Source organism: Mastigoproctus giganteus, chromosome 8 (assembly GCF_048544385.1).
Source record: "Mastigoproctus giganteus isolate SK-2022 chromosome 8, ASM4854438v1, whole genome shotgun sequence".
NCBI lineage: Eukaryota > Metazoa > Arthropoda > Arachnida > Uropygi > Thelyphonidae > Mastigoproctus > Mastigoproctus giganteus.
Window position 1 is genome coordinate 27096522 of NC_143582.1, and position 16830 is coordinate 27113351.

General features: G+C 38.0%; 1 protein-coding gene across 2 annotated transcripts in view; it reads left to right on the forward strand.

Annotated features, from left to right (window-relative positions):
• LOC150081389 (Golgi-associated PDZ and coiled-coil motif-containing protein-like) overlaps positions 1-16830 on the forward strand; it is a 151226-nt gene that overhangs the window by 100840 nt on the left and 33556 nt on the right. For both annotated transcript variants that reach the window (XM_090379255.1, XM_090379256.1), the window contains exon 5: positions 9613-9708. In XM_090379255.1, coding sequence (XP_090235381.1) covers positions 9613-9708 — 96 coding nt within the window. The remainder of the gene's footprint in view (positions 1-9612; positions 9709-16830) is intronic.

Consider the following 16830-nt stretch of genomic DNA (forward strand, 5'->3'; position numbering starts at 1 on the left):
CATAGGCTTCTGTGTCATGTGTTAATTTGTATGTATCCCATGCATTTTTCTTCTCTGCCATATACCTCATTAGTTCTTCTGACATCCATTTAGGCCTAAACCTTGAACAATATTTCTTAGTTGGTATGTAAAGCCTAATAGCTTGCAAGATAAGTTCTTTGAATGCTTCCCATTTTGAATTTGCTGTTGGTAACATCATCAGTTGATCCCACTGTATAGAATTTAAATACTGTCTCAGTCCATCGTAGTCACCTTTACGAAAGCAATACCTCTTCCCTTTACCCCTAATGGTAGTTACCTCTTTGAGTAACTCCCACTTCAGAACACTGTGATCACTGCCACCTAGTGGTTCATTTATTTGCAGATTCTTAATGCATGAAGAATCACTGCTGATAATCAAATCAAGAGTATTCCTCCCTCTAGTTGCCTCCCGAACATGCTGATGTAGAAAACAATCATCCAGTAAATGCACAAAAGCCTTGCTAGTGTGTGAGTGACCAGCCCCCAAATTCCAGTCAATATCTGGGAAATTAAAATCTCCCATTATAAGACTCTCTGATTTACTGGCCCACTATTTCCCTGTACAGTTTCTTATTATACTCATCAGAGTCATTAGGCCTATAGCACACTCCTACTTTCAATTTTGATCTCCCAATGCTTATGTCACACCAAACTGACTCGACACTGCACTGTCCAGTGATGTCGACTGGCTTCACTTCCTTGGATTTTGTGTGTTTCTTAACTAATAGCATAACCCCCTCCTCCCTTCCTATCCTGTCTATCCTTTCTGTAGACATTGTACTCCCAAATTCCAGTTCTGCATTCCTTATATCTGTGTGACACCACGTCTCTGAAATCCCAACAATATCTGCCTTTGATGTTTTGAGCAATAACTCAAATTCATCAAATTTATTTACTAAACTCCTAGCATTGGTGTACACGCAAGTATACATGCACCTGCTCTTCCTCTTAGCCACCCTAACACAACCCATGTGTTTACTTGTACCCCCCATGATTCCCAGCAGTCTCTGTAATGTCCGCATCTTATTTTCCAGGCTGCTGCTCATTCCAATAGAAGCAGTGCAAGAATCACTTTCTCCTCTTCCAGTGGTTACTGTTAATCTATTAGTCCTTGTATCCCCCCCAATCTAGCAGTTTTCCGACCCACCTAACACTGCCTTGGTTTTCCCATGTGTAAGACGCACCTTAATTTTGTGGCCAGAAATTTGGAAAAAAATGTATTACATAAAGTTATTGAACTCAAGTTTTATTCATCATAAAATTCATGCAACTCCTCATCACTGTCAAAACTCCCATCCATTAGCTTGTCCTCATCTGTGTCTGATGATGAATCACTGTCTTCATATATTGCCTCGTCTTCAGTTCCATCTATGGCATTTGAAATGTCACACTTCTTAAATGACTTGACAACGATCTCAATCTTGATATTATCCTAGGATCTTTTCATCCAGGTACAAACTTCTCCTATAGTTGGTTTCTTCACTCTTCCTGCTGGTGTCAAATTGTCCCCAGAAGACTTCATCCATTGGTTCCATTCGTCTCTCATGGCAGCTTTGAAGGGTTTGTTAATGCTGACATCAAGTGGTTGGAGCTGGGATGTCAAGCCTCCAGGTATGACGGCAAGTTTTGTTTTTTGCTCTGCAGCAATCTTCTTTGTTTTTTGTTATGTGTGCCCTGAAGTTGTTGTTATTTGGTTTTTAGGAGCATTAACAACTAAGGTCATATTGCTCCGGGAATATGCGGTGGTCATTCCCTGACCTTTCCACATCCTCCGTATTTGGTGGTGACGGACTCGAACCCCGGTCTAATCAAGAAGCGTGTGATACGCACTGCTGCTCCTTCCCACCTGGCTACTGAGGCGCCATGTGCCCTGAAGTGATCAAGCACCAATAGGGCAGGTTTCCTTAAGAGCCCACCTGGTCTCCTGCTCCAAACTTTCTCAAACCAGATCTTCATCCTATCCTGATCCATCAAACCCTTGTCATGAACGTGGACAATCACTCCTCGAGGAATGTCTTCTTTTGGCATTGTTTTGCGTTGAAAATCAGCATAGGAGGCAACTTGGTTCCGTTGGCACAACAAGCTAGAACAACTGTATAATGGCTCTTTTCATGTCCACTTGTCTTCACAGTTACAGTTTTCACCCCCTTCTTATCAACAGTTCTGTTACTTGGGACATCAAATTGAAAGGGGACTTCGTCCATATTTGCAATCTGTCCCAACTCAAACTGATGTGTCTTCCGACATTGAATGACAAAACGATGAAATTCAAGGACCTTCTGCCCATAGCTTTCAGGCATCTTTTGGGCAAGTCTGTTGCGTGTAAGCATGCTTAGTCCATTCCGTTTCATGAACCTAAAGCACCAATTGTGTCCTCCTTTGAAATCTAGTAACTTCTTTTTCATCAGCAATTCTTCTTGCCTCATATTGAACCATCTTTGTGGACACAAGAATTCCAATTGCCCTTTGCTCTTCAGTCCATATCTTCAATTCCCTCTCTAAATCAGGCCATTTTGCTGACTTGCCTCTCATGGCCTTCTTCTGCTGTGGCGTTTTCAGTAGGGTTTCTTCTTCCCGTTGCCAGTCTTGGATTGTTTTCTCAGTTGGAGGAGGACCCAACTTATTCAGCAGCACGATTTCCATTCACTTTTGCAAACTGGATCACTTTTAACTTGAATTCAGCACTGTACGAAAATCTTTTCTGAGCCATTTCTGGGCAGAACGTGGCAAAATGTAACCTAATATACCGGTAACAAGTGCGAAACAATGAGCGCAAAGACAACAAGTGTGAAAAAGCGGGAAATGGAAGTAAAAATATCTACAGCCACTGTATAAGACTCACCCAGTTTTTAGACAACAAATTTTTCAAAAAAGGTGTGTCTTATACATGGGGAAATACAGTAAGTATTAATTATTTATCTTAATTTATTCTTTTAAGTGGCTATCTAATAGCCACTTGTATGTTTCATATCGGTGACAAGTATTTATTATTTATCTTAATTTATTCTTTTAAGTGGCTATCTAATAGCCACTTGTACATTACCTATGTTCTTTCCTTGAGACTTTTCTTTCTCCCCTTGTCGGTGCATGTTGGGCTTCTTTCCCGGCTAGGGGAATCTTTCTTTCAAAATTACAATCCTTCAGGCTTCAAAATTTTACCTCTTCAAGCTCTCTCGCTTGTTAGATTTTCCAACTAGTGTTTTCCCTCTTTCCTATTTCTTCTTTTTCCTGAGAGAGTGTTTTGCTCTCTTTTCTACTTTCTTTTCTCCCACTTTCTCCTCTCCATTCCTTATTTATTATAACCGAGATTCCACTTCCTGGAATCACATTTAGTGTAATTTAGATAGTTCCTGGAGCGCCTCCACGTGGCTAGGGACGAGATGCAGGTAGCTTGCTCCCTGCCTCCCGGCTGCTAAGACTCCAGGGCCGACAAACAAAAACCATCACAACACACACAGACTTGCCGGCTATAAATAACCTACAGATGCTACAGCGGTATATAGGGGTAACCTTGGAGGCCGCAATCAATACAAGAATACCTTGTTCCTTGTCCCTACCCATATGCAGTACTTTGCATTTGTCAAGGTTATACTCCAGTTGCCACTTCTTAACCCATTTTCCCAACTTATGCTACTCCAACTTATCCAGTTGGAGTAGCATACTGTCATTAACAACCCTGCCAACCTTTGTATCATCTGCAAACTTGGACATTAAACCTGATATAGCTTCATCAATATCATTGATAAATATGCAAAACAACAATGGGCCCAACACCGAACCCTGGGGAACTCCACTAATAATATTTGTCCACAGAGACCATTGTCCATTGATTACCACTCTGTTGTCTCCCACTCAACCATTCCTTTATCCATTGTAGCAACTTACCCTTGATGCCATACCTCTCCAATTTGTATAGCAGTCTTCCATGTGCAACAGTATCAAAAGCTTTCCTGAAATCCAAGTATATGATATCAAAATTATTTTTGGCATTCAGTGCCTTTGTGACCACATCATAGTAACCAATCAAATTGGTCAGACAAGACCTCCCTTTGACAAACCCATGCTGTCTTAACTATTACTGCAGTCTTGTCTAGATGATCCTGCAATGCTCTTTAACCAGTGATTCCATTATTTTCCCTGGAACGGCTGAAAAAAAAAAAACCTGTTAGTTAAACTAACAGGTCTGTAGTTACTTGTATCACCTTTTGAACCTCCTTTGTGAATTGGTGATACATTTGCACACCTCCAGTGCATGGAGATCTCCCCCAAGTTCAAGGACGCTCTCATAATTATGGCTAAGGGTTTGCTTACTTCCTTTGCTACCTCCTTTAATATAACTGGATAGGTCCCGTCCACCCCAGGTGCCTTCCTTATGTTTAACTTCAACAGTTTCTCCTCCACTTTGCTCTCAGTTATTACAAAATCACTTAGCTCCCTGTTGGCATGTGATAAACTTCTGGCACTTCCCTCATTGAATAACTCCTCATGTGTGAATGTAGATGCAAAATACTCATTCAGTTTATCAGCTACCCGAGCATGATCATCAATAGTCAACCCATCTGTTAAGTGGTCCAATCTGATTCATCCCTTTCCTTCTAGAGTTTACATAAGTAAAGAACTATTTGCTGTTTTTCTTTGCCAAAGATTTCTCATAATCTGCCTTTGCCTGCCTAACCTCCTTTATGACTTGATTACAGACTAGTTTATACCTGCCATAGGCTTCTGTGCCAACTGATACTTTATATGCATCCCATACATTCTTCTTCTCTGCCACTAGCCTCATTAATTCATCTGACATCCATTTAAGCCTAAACCTTGAACAGTATTTCTTAGTTGGAATGAAAAGCCTAGTACCCTCCAAAATTAAGTCCCCGAAGGCTTCCCATTTAGAATTCACTGTTGGTGATATCATCAGTTGATCCCACTGTATAGAATTTAAAAACTGTCTGAGACCTCTGTAGTCACCTTTACGAAAGCAAAAGCCCTTCCCTTTAGCTTGATGGTAGTTTTATCTTTAAATAATTCCCCCATGAATACATTGTGACTACTGTCGCCCAGTGGTTTTTCTTTTATCTGCAGATTATTAATGCACAAAGAATCACTACTGATAATCAGATCACGAGTATTACTCCCTCTGGTTGCCTTTTGAACATGTTGTTGTAGAAAACAGTCATCCAATAAATTCACAAAAGTCTTGCTAGTTTGTGAGTGACTAACCCACAAGTTCCAGTCAATATCTGGAAAGTTAAAATCTCCTATTAAAAGACATTTTGATTTACTGGCCCACTTTATTTTATTTCTCTGCACATTGCTCATTATACTCAGCAGATTCATTAGGCCTATTACACACACCTACTCTCATTTTTCCTTTCCCAGTGCTTATTTCATACCAAACAGACTCAACACTGCATTTTCCTAGGTGCCTCCGTAGCCAGGTGGGCAGGAGCAGCAGTGCGTAGCATATGCTTCTTGATTAGACGGGTTCGAGCCTGTGACCACCAAATATGGAGGATGTGGAAAGGTTAGGGAATGACCACCGGATATCCCCGGAGCAATATGGCTTTAGTTGCTAATGCTCCTAATAACAAAATAAACAAACTGCATTGTCCACCAGCATCAATTGGATGCACTTCCTTAGATTTTGTGTGTTTCTTAACTAACAGCATAATCCCTCCTCCCTTCCTATCCTGTCTATCCTTCCTATACAATACACATTGTACTCTGCACTGCCTATATCTGTGTGACACCACGTTTCTGATATCCCAACAATATCTGCCTTTGATGTCTTGACTAGCACTTCAAGCTCATCAAATTTATTAACTATACTCCTAGCATTGGTGTACATGCAAGCATATGTGCACCTGTTCCTGCTCCTAACCACCCTAACACAGCCCATGTACTTACTTGTTCCACTATTACTCCCAGCAGTCTTGGAAATCTCCATTACCTTGCTTTCCAGTCTGCTGCCCATTCTAATAGAAGTAGTGCAAGAATCACTTTTGCCTCTGCCTGCGGCCACTGTTAACCTTTTAGTCTTTATATACCCCCATGCTAACAATTTTCCGACCCACCTAACACTGCCTCGATAGCATCAGCATGTATTCTTGCACCCTTTCTATTTAAGTGTATCCCATCCCTGTAGAAGCAGTCTCTCCTGTCAACAAGCACAGACCAGGCTGAAAAAAATTCTACCCTTTGAGCCTTGCACAATCTCTCTCTAGGGCTGAATTGATTGACAATACTCTCTCCTATCGTGTCTGGGCAGAATTGCAGACACTTTCACATTCAGCCCTAACTTGCAATTTTTTTTTCAACATTGACCTGTACTTATTGAGTAAATCTGCAGATCTCTTAATCTTAATGTCATTAGTGTCAATGTGTACAACAATATCAGCTTTTGTACCCTGAAAAGATGATATCTGCTCTACAATGTCATCAACTTTTTTGTCCCTGGCAGACATACCTTGATCCTGTTCCTCCTATCCTTCTTACATAGTATATGTAATAAGGATCGGTGGAACATATGGGAAGGCAAAACATAAGCCAAAAAATTACATATGGGAAGGCGAAATATAAGCCGAGCAATTAGAATCTTATTTTTTGAATGCAGATTCTTGAATAAAAGGAGCCCGAAGTTCAAAATGGAGTTCCAAAAATGCCTAGTTCCATACAATGAAATTCACAAAGATTTCTCAAGCAAACAATCCCAGATTACTGATTTTTTAAAGAGACCAGAAGATACACAAAATCTAGAATGGTGTATTTTTGTTAGCTTTTGGAATGTAACCACCATTTTTGTACTTTTTCTTAGTCCCGTATAACAGTTTGTGCACAACATGACATTTTATAGGCACCTAACTACTGTGTTATACGAGGGTTACCTGTATATGTATTTATATATATAGTAATGTGGGACTGAGTCAAGCTTTTGACTCAGTCCCACATGATCAGTTGCTTTATAAGCTGGAACAGGTTTGAATCACTGGGAAAATCCTTAGATGGAAAGCAGGATGGCTTCAGGGCAGGAGGCAGAGGGTTGTAATAAATGGCTATTCCTCAGTTTGGGTTGATGTAAGAAGTGGGGTTCCCCAAGGATCAGTATTAGGACCACTATTGTTTTTAATTTTCATAAACAACATTGATGAAGGGATAGCAGGTGTGATGTCTAAATTTGCAGATGATGTTAAAATTGGTAGAGTAGTTAATGATCACTGTCAAGCTGAGCTTCTATGGAGAGACCTAGATAGACTTCAGGAATGGTCAGAAAAATGGCAGCTATGCTTTAATCCAACAAAGTGTAAGGTATTACACCTGGGAAATAGTAATTCCAAAATAACTTATTCACTTGGTGGAGTTCAACTAAACCCAGTACTGGAGGAAAGGGACTTGGGTGTTACGATATGGTCAGACATGAAATTCTCTGAGCATTGTAAACAGGTTGCAAGGAAGGCCCATGGTGTCCTATTGATGATCTATCGAACTTTTGCAAGTAGAGATTGGGACGTGATAATCCCATTATATAAAGCTTTTGTTAGACCACACTTGGAATACTGTGTTCAAGTATGGTGACCACACCTAAAGAAAGACATCGAGCTTCTTGAAAGGGTGCAAAGACGGGTAACTCGCCTGGTGAGATTGGCAAAAGGGCATCCTTATGAAGAAAGGATGTGGGTTGCAGAGTTCAAATATGTGGGTTGCAGAGTTTGGAAACTAAACACCTTAGAGGAGATTTGATTGAGGTGTTTAAGGCTCTGAGAGGCATCAGTAAAATGAATGAAAGGTACCTCCATAGCCAGGTGGGCAGGAGCAGCAGTGCGTAGCACACACTTCTTGATTAGACCGGGGTTTGAGCCCGTGACCACCAAATATGTAGGATGCGGTAAGGTCAGGGAATGACCACTGCTTATCCCCGGAGCAATATGGCCTTAGTTGCTAATGCTCCTTAAAAAAAAAAAAAAAAAAAAAAAAAAAAATGGTCAGTAAAATGAATGAGGATGAAATTTTCAAGATTATAAATGATGCTAGAACTAGGGGACATAAATTCAAGTTACAGGGGGGAAATGTTTAGATTGGACTGCAGGAAGTTTTATTTTAGCCAGCGAGTTATAAATTACTGGCATAAGTTGCCTACATGGATGGTAGAGGCTGACAGTTTGGGAAAATTCAAAGGTCATCTGGATAGTACCTTCGGGTCAGGGAAGCGCATAGGATGATAGGTTTAATTTCCTTTTCTTTTATTAATTATTATTATTTATTTTTTTATTTTTATCATTGTTTTATTCGGGTTTTTTTTTTTTTTTTTTTTTTTTGGCTGGTGCAGCATAAGCCATAGGCTTTCTTGCACCATACGGCCATTACTAATACTAATACTATTTGTTCAGGTGCTCTTCCTGAATTGAGTATACTTCATTGTGGTCCATGGTCTACCAAAGGTTGAGAAACGCTGCTTTAGATAAATAGATTACAAACATTGTTTACACTCAATTTTGCCAGGATGGTTGCGGTAGTATATACATTTGAAGCAATTGTTCTTACATTTCAGACTTTTAAAACACAAAAAGCAGTTTAAACACTTGCAGTGATGAAGGCAGCAAGAAAGACTAATCCAAAATGATATCCACTTTCAGGATAGGGGCCATTTTCCTTATTTTCAAAGCACATATGTTATAGATAAAGTGTGAAATTCAGGTTGGAAACTAGTGAAACATTGGCAATGAGAACAAATAAGAACTCCATAAGTTCTCCTATAACTTGACTGTGAGATGGGCAGTTACAAACCCAACTATCCTTGGGGGGGGGAGAGTTTTTTTTCCTAATCCTTTTTGTTGTTCCATTAAGATTTTCTTATTTTCTATCTTTGGACCTATTAGAGAAGTTCAAGGGGAACCAAGATGCTATTTTTATTCTTTTCTTTCATGCCCATTCACTCCCTCTATCTGAAATACCTCAACCATAATCAGTGTTTTCTTTTTTTCCCTCTTCTGAATGAGAAAAATGGTATCAACCATTTCTTATATAAATGTTTATTCAGCTACACTTAATTGATTTCTGAAGATGCTATTCAAAAAGTTTAGTCTAACTTCAACTTCGGTCCAGCATGGGTTTTGACTTAGAGAGGTTTCTTTCTCCTTGAGAATGGTTGTAACAGGTCACTGATTTTGTTTTAAGCTTTTAATCAAACTTTTATTTCCTAGCATATATTTGTTTTTTTTTAGTGCAAATTCGAACTGTTGTTATAGAGGATGGCTTTTTCATTACGTGTGCCTGAGACGGCTTTAGGTTCTTTATCAAGGTTTATTTATTTTTTATGTTGCTGTGTCATTGGTTTAGGTTAAATTTTTTTTTTTTTTTGGTATGATTAAACAAAAATTATTTTGAGATGCCACTTGTGGGATAGTGTTTGGTGCTTCAGATTGTCAACCTTTGATATATACACAAATATATCATAGTATATCAAGATTTTCTTTTTTCCCTTAAATTGGAGTTTCGGTTATAATAAATCATGTTAAATTGTTATTAAATTAAATATAATACTTCATCCTTTTAAACTGAAAAGCATTATTGCTCACTTAAATATGTGATATTTTTCAGGACTTACAAGTGCTGAAAAGAAGACAGGGAATAGGAGATATACGTACAGTTCATTTAGAGAAAGGAGCAAATGAAGGCTTGGGTGTATCTATTACAGTTAGTAAAAGAGTTTTTGATTTTAAAAGTTTTGCTAATATATGGTAGAGACAGTATGCCATAAATATTGTTATATAGATTGAACAGTGAAATACGTAAAAAAAAAAAAATAAATAAATAACTCATAATTGCAGTATTTAATTGGTTCTTTGTTATGATGAATACCAAGATATTCAGTAATAATTACACACATTGGCCAAAAAAATACAAACCTTTGTATATATTAAAGACAGTCACAGACAGAAGAAATGCAAATAGATGCAATAAAAACTGATGACATATTGCATAGTTTAGTATAAAGACTTCATAGGCTGTTCGACTGCAGTAATCTGGAGCCAGAATGGCGAAAACGTGTCATCTATAAAGACTTAAAAAGATCTTGCCATACATGCATGTTTAGCAGAAGCTATGATTCAAGAAATCAAAGACATAACTGGTTTCTTAAAGTCATCCATCTGAAAGGTTTTTAATGACTGGAAAGCAAGTGGTTCTTCCACATTTCAAATGCCCTAAATGTGGCAGGAAAACAATACTTCAAAAGCAAAGCATTGAAATTCTAAGGAGGAAGGACTGTACATAAAAATAGAATATCCAGTGTGCTGCAAATAACATCTGAATTCAACCAAGCCCAGAGCTGCCCTATTATTTTGAATTTAAAAGCATACTATTTACACACATTTGCTCAGCCATTGTCTGCAGTAGACGATGAGAAAAATTTTACGTTGAGACTTTTGAAAATCTTACAATATTTACGACACTATCTTAAACGGCCTGGGTGGAAATTACTAAAAGTTGTTTAAATGGCGCATGGAAGAAAATATGCCCATGGCACGTAAAAGTCTTTGAAGTATTTTAAAAAGACGAATCATATGAAGAGGTTACAGATAAGGTTGGAGAGCTATTTCAGTTGGAGGTTGATGCCAAAGACATGGAGGAGTTAATATAGGAAGAAGAGAAGGAATTATCTAGCGAAGAATTTATTGACTTGCAGGCAGCGATAGTGAAAGAAGAAAATGCTGATGAAGCTCCAGATGAACCAAATGAGGAGCCGAGATGCTTCATCACCAGAGAGATGGCAGTGGCATTTTGCAAAATGCTCTTGCTGATGTTATGTCTGTCTCCTCTTTTTTTTTTTTTTTTGTAATTTTATAATTTTGAAATTTATTTAAATTGCACACTTTTGTAATTTTTGCTGCACATGAGATAAAAAATTGAATAAATACAATAAATAATTCTATTTACATGTTCACAATGAACCATGAAATAGAAAAATCAAACCAGAACTGTTTGCAAATAGAGACATACTTTACTAACCTAACAAACATTAGAGCCTAGAATATCAAAACACTCCCCACTACTGAGGATGGATATCTTCTGCACATAACATTTCAGGGTCTCTGCAGTGTGAAATATTGAAATATTTTTTCATGAAAATTGACATGAAATATTTTTTTGTTGATGTGGGATGGGGTAAATAGCAGGAAGAGTGCCTTCATCACCTTTGAGTACTGTAATGGATCCTGATCTAAATTCAAAAATAAAGAATATTTAGAAAATAAAACAGATAGGAAATAATTAAAGTTAATTTGTCTCCTTCATATTTTATGTAAATTTTACAGTGGTTACTTAGGTCATTTGGAGTCACAATTGCTGTCTTGTGAAGAGCTCTATGGATATGGGTAACATATCTAATATTTTTTAGATCTCACTCCTCTGACACAATACAATGCTGGTGAATATTTATTATATGAAAAAATATTTTTAAATACTAGGATCACTCTCCATTCTCATTTAACTTGTGTAGTTTGTGATCGAGGATGCAGATATTCATTACATAATTTGTGTTGGTACATATGTGCAATTACTCCATTGCATATTTAGCAATATTTGTTAAATTACTGTGTTTAATTAATCATTTCATGCAATGAAATTAATGCATAATACTAGTTAGGTATTTCAAATAATCTTTGAATTTGTTTAATGAATGGTTGTGCCTCCCATCTCATAATAAACTTCATCGTTTTTGCCATTAGTTTAGGAAGCCATTTCAGAGACTATCCTTATTGCATTATTAATTCACAGTTAGGATAATTACAGGTTTTGGATTTATCTTTTAATTTATTCTTTGGACTTATTTATTCTTTCAAAATGAGTTATTGACGTAGTGTATTTATAAGCATTGTGGAACTGGGAGTGATTTTTTATGGGATATTGGTTATTTAGCCAATCCATTGAAAAAAGGCTATATATTTGCATTTTACAGGTTTGGTGGTATATATTTTTTGATGATTTTGTTGTTGTTGCTTAGTAAGAGAGAGCAGAATTTCTTGTTAAGTGTAATAAAAAAAAATGAGCTTAAATTTCTGTTAGTTTCTTTTCCAACTGTCATTTTGAGTAATACAATTGAAAAGAAACTGATTATAGTTTGAATTCTTAATTTTACAGATGCTTGGATCTTTTATGTCCAATTATCCAAAAAAGTAAATCCATTTGGATGGATTAGTTGGACTAATCTATTGTTCAATTTCTATAATTTTTTTTTTTTTTTTTTTATGAAAACACAAAAGGTATCAAAACCTATAGTACTTAGTACCGTGCATGGGTTGAAGGAGAAGTATGGGGAGGATGCCGGAAACTTTGCTCTAGAGACTGAACATGGGTTTCACCACTTCAAGCCTCCAATAAGCAAAGTGGTGGTATTTCACCGGTTGATGAAAGTTAAAATAATAAATTTTCAACCCCTGGCATTGCTGCTGTGAAGGGTCTATTGTATATACCACGTTTGTATACAATAAAGATTATATATCTACCACCTGGAATAAAATTATACTAGATGTCCTGACATTGCTTCACCCACAGAAAAATTTCTGATAAAATTTCCTTTATTGCTGCTAATGTGATAAGGAAACATGCTAATAGAATATCAGCTAAAGTCATAATAACTTATAAGAATAATTTAGTTCAGCTGCTTAAGGCAGTGATTCTCAACTGAGGCGCCATAGCATTTTAGAGTGTCAACTTCTCAAAAAGCATTTTTTTAAATCCAAATGTACCTCAAGTTAGAAATGCTTGAGAACCATTGACTTGAAGTATTATAATTTTTCAGTGAATAACAATAATAAATTTTCAGTAGTGTTTATAGGTTTAATTAAGTGAACATCTATTCCTTTGATATCAGATCATACACAAAAGTTTATCCTCAGAACTCTCATGTTCTGATGTTAATTATATAAATGGGTAGTGTTTTAAATATGAGAGCATAAGTAGCCATGAATGGTTTAAGATTTTTACAATAAATTTTGTTAACTTTGCAGTCATAGTATTCCTAAAAAAATGATTGGTCTTAAAGGTTTATCTGGCTTATGAAGATATTGGCGCCTCCGTAGCCAGGTGGGCAGGAGCAGCAGTGCTTAGCACATGCTTCTTGATTTGACCGGGGTTCGAGCCCGTCACCACCAAATACGGAGGATGCGGAAAGGTCAGAGAATGACCACCGCATATCCCTGTAGCAATATGGCTTTAGTTGCTAATGCTCCTAAAAACCAAATAACAAACATATGAGGCACCTCCGTAGCCAAGTGGGAAGGAGCAGCAGTGCGTAGCACACGCTTCTTGATTAGACTAGGGTTCGAGCCCGTCACCACCAAATACGGAGGATGCGGAAAGGTCAGAGAATGACCACCACCGCATATTTCCGGAGCAATATGGCCTTAGTTGCTAATGCTCCTAAAAAGTAAATAACAAACAAACAAACATATGAAGATATTTTTATCTCGATTACATACATATCCAACTCCTGCTTGCCTATTGAAGCATAGTTAGTTTTTCCTTATGCAGTATAATATCTCATGCACTCTTCTTTGCTGTCTTACGATGGTGGTGTAACTTGAAAAGATCCATATATCCGAATTTGAGGGGTCCCTGAAATGTAATATGCAGGACATTTGTCTTCAGTAATCAGGTGTTTTGTTGAAGTTTGTAATTAAAAAGTTAATTTGTCTCCATATTTTAATCTGTGTATCAAGAATGTTTTATGAGAAAAGTATTATGTGCTGAAAAAAGAGAAACAAACTTCCAGTCACATCTTTTACTAATTTAATTGCCAGTCATTTATTCCTAAAACATTGTCAAGCTATGTAATTACATATTGAGTAGAGTGAACGTATGAAATTTTCTGTAAATAAAGCTTAAAATTGACTGTGGGTCAAAACAATTGCAGAAAGGAAATATTTCATTTGAATTTTGACAAACATACTCTTTATGTTTTGACCAAGTTTTGACCAGTGATGTAACAAACACAATTTATATAATCTGGGACTGGTTGTCTAGTTGGGGGGGGGGGGGAGAGAATGAGCTGGCAGATAACATGCAAAGTAGTAGAATGACAACTTTTTTCTATGCTCTTCTGTCATTTGTGATGATAAGTTCATGTCCATGAATCTATGTCATTCATTTCCATGCATTCCATCCACCTGTTAAGAGATTATCTTTCATGTAGGGATAAGAAAGCAGCTCCATTAAAAAAAAAAAAAAAAAAAAAAAAAAAACACAATTTCTTTAGGTCATCATGATAGTAAGTTTGTCAGTAAAATTGAAACAGACAAAAATCAGTGTTATTAAATCAGAATTATTTTACATTGAAAATCATACAGTTACAGTATTTATGCCATTAAAAATAACATTAAGAGTGGCACTACAGTATAAAGTATCGATTGCAGCTCTACACTCAAAAGTCAACTTGGATTAAATCCTGCTAGTTCAGAAGGCTAGTGCCATCTACTTTTCTGCTGATGGTTGCAGTTTTGAGTAGCTTCAGTGATGAATATACGTATAGTATCTTCACCATTGAAGCTGTTCAGGTGATTTCAAATGGCACCAATGTATGCTAGTTAAATTTTGTAGTTTAACAATAGTGCATTCATAATTGATGCCGCCAACACTCTGACCAATTATAACTTTATAAACATAAATACAATAAAAAAATAATAATAAAAATATAAATAAATGAAATCGACTGCAAAGTGTAGTATAGTTTTAAGTACAATAAATCATATAAATTCATATCAAATCATATAAAAATGCTATGCATTAAAAGCATTAAACCCCTACTACTGCAAAACTGAAGCTTTCAGCAGTTTCTGCTGTCTTCCTCAACATAAGTAGTGCTGCATCAACAATTCATCATGAAGTATTCTCAGCAGACCCAGGATGTACAATGGTACCTGCACATACTTCATTTCCCGTGTATCAGCACCGGAAGTGGCACGGGGCTGTACTACCTTAAAACGCTCATCCCTATCCAGGATAACTGTCTCAAACATTACATTAATCCTACAACCCTTATCCCTGTTCAAGCTATGATCACCCAAGGAACAAATCCTTAGGCTGGATTTGTTCCGGTTCTAGAAACTCTCTACCTTATCTATAATTACCGTTCCTTCGGCTGTTATACCATGCCCAGTTTCCCAGGCATGTTCCACCACGGCGGACCCCGAGACATTAGCCAACCCAAGTGCCCTGCTATGCTGCCCCAGTCTATCGCGTAATCTGTGCTTAGTCTCACCTATGTAACATTCCCCACAATCCAGACACTGAATTTTGTAAACAACCCCACTGTTGTCAACTCCCACAACAGGATCTTTAACCGCAGCCATCACCGTGCACATCTTCCGACCCAGAAGCTGCACACAACATAATTGGTACAACCATAAGATGTGGGCTATTGGCTGCGAAACGCCCAGATAGTAGGGAATGTATGCAGTGGAACCAGGTACATCCTCCGAGTATCATGTCCACAACAACCTTCAATCACATTCCAGGGGTATCCACATCTCATAAAGTTGGCCACGACCCGCTTGATTTCTTCCTCCCTATCCTCCAAGGAAGAGCAGCGTGACCAAGCTCTGCTCATCAGAGCCCTAACCACACTCTTCTTATGACCTCCAGTCTGGGCAGAACCAAATTGAGTATACTGGGCCTGGCACATCTCCTTCCTAAACACTCTTGTTTTTAATTGTTGGCCCAACCTGTAAATCCAGACATCCAAAAATGGCAGAATGTCCCCCCACTCGACCTCGGAGGTAAACTTTATAAAGGGGGAGCCACTATTAAGCTAATTGAAACCCTCTGGCCCACATCCCCTACATAGTATAGCGAACATATCGTCCACATACCTCTTCCATGCCCGCAGGGGTAGAGGACCAGAGGAACTCAACATCCTATCCTCAAAATCTTCCATTCCTAAATTAGCAATGACTGCGCTAATAGATGAACCCATAGCTAGTTTTTGCTAATTTAGCAATGGAAGAATTTGAGGATAGGACGTTGAGTTCCTCTGGTCCTCTACCCCTGTGGGCGTGAAAGAGGTATGTGGACGATACGTTCGCTATACTAAGTAGGAGACGTGGGCCAGAGGTTCTCGATTGGCTTAATAGTGGCTTCCCCTTTATAAAGTTTACCTTTGAGGCCGAGTGTGTGTGGGGGGGGGCACTCTGCCATTTTTGGATGTCTGGATTTACAAGGTGGGCCGACAGTTAAAAACAAGTGTTTAAGAAGGAGATGTGCCGGGCCCAGTATACTCATTTTGGTTCTGCCCAGACTGGAGGTCATAAGAAGGTTAGGGCTCTGATGAGCAGGGCTTGGTTGCACTGCTCTCCCCGGAGGATAGGGAGGAAGAAATCAAGCGGGTCACAACTGACCTTATTAGATGTGGGTACCCCCGGAATGTGATTGAACGTTATTGTGGACATGGTAATCGGAGGGAGGAGGGAGGGTACCTGGTTCCACCATGTACATTCCCTACTATCTGGGCATTTCGTAGCCAATAGCCCGCATCTTACGGTTGTACCAATTACGTTGTGTGCAGCTTAATAAATTATGTGTGAATAATATGATGTTTTTTAAGCAGTATATTAGTATTATTCAAGCTACCAACTTCCACAACATCTGATGAAAGTTTGTTCCAGCAGTCAGTTACTCTCTGGCTGAAAGCAAATTTTCACACTTCTCTCTTGCAACATCCATTTTTAATTTTAATTTATGTCCCTTTATGCCATTTTATTATTATGCAAAAAGCTAAGGATGCTATCAGCATTTTACTTACTTTAACTTTCTCAATCCAAT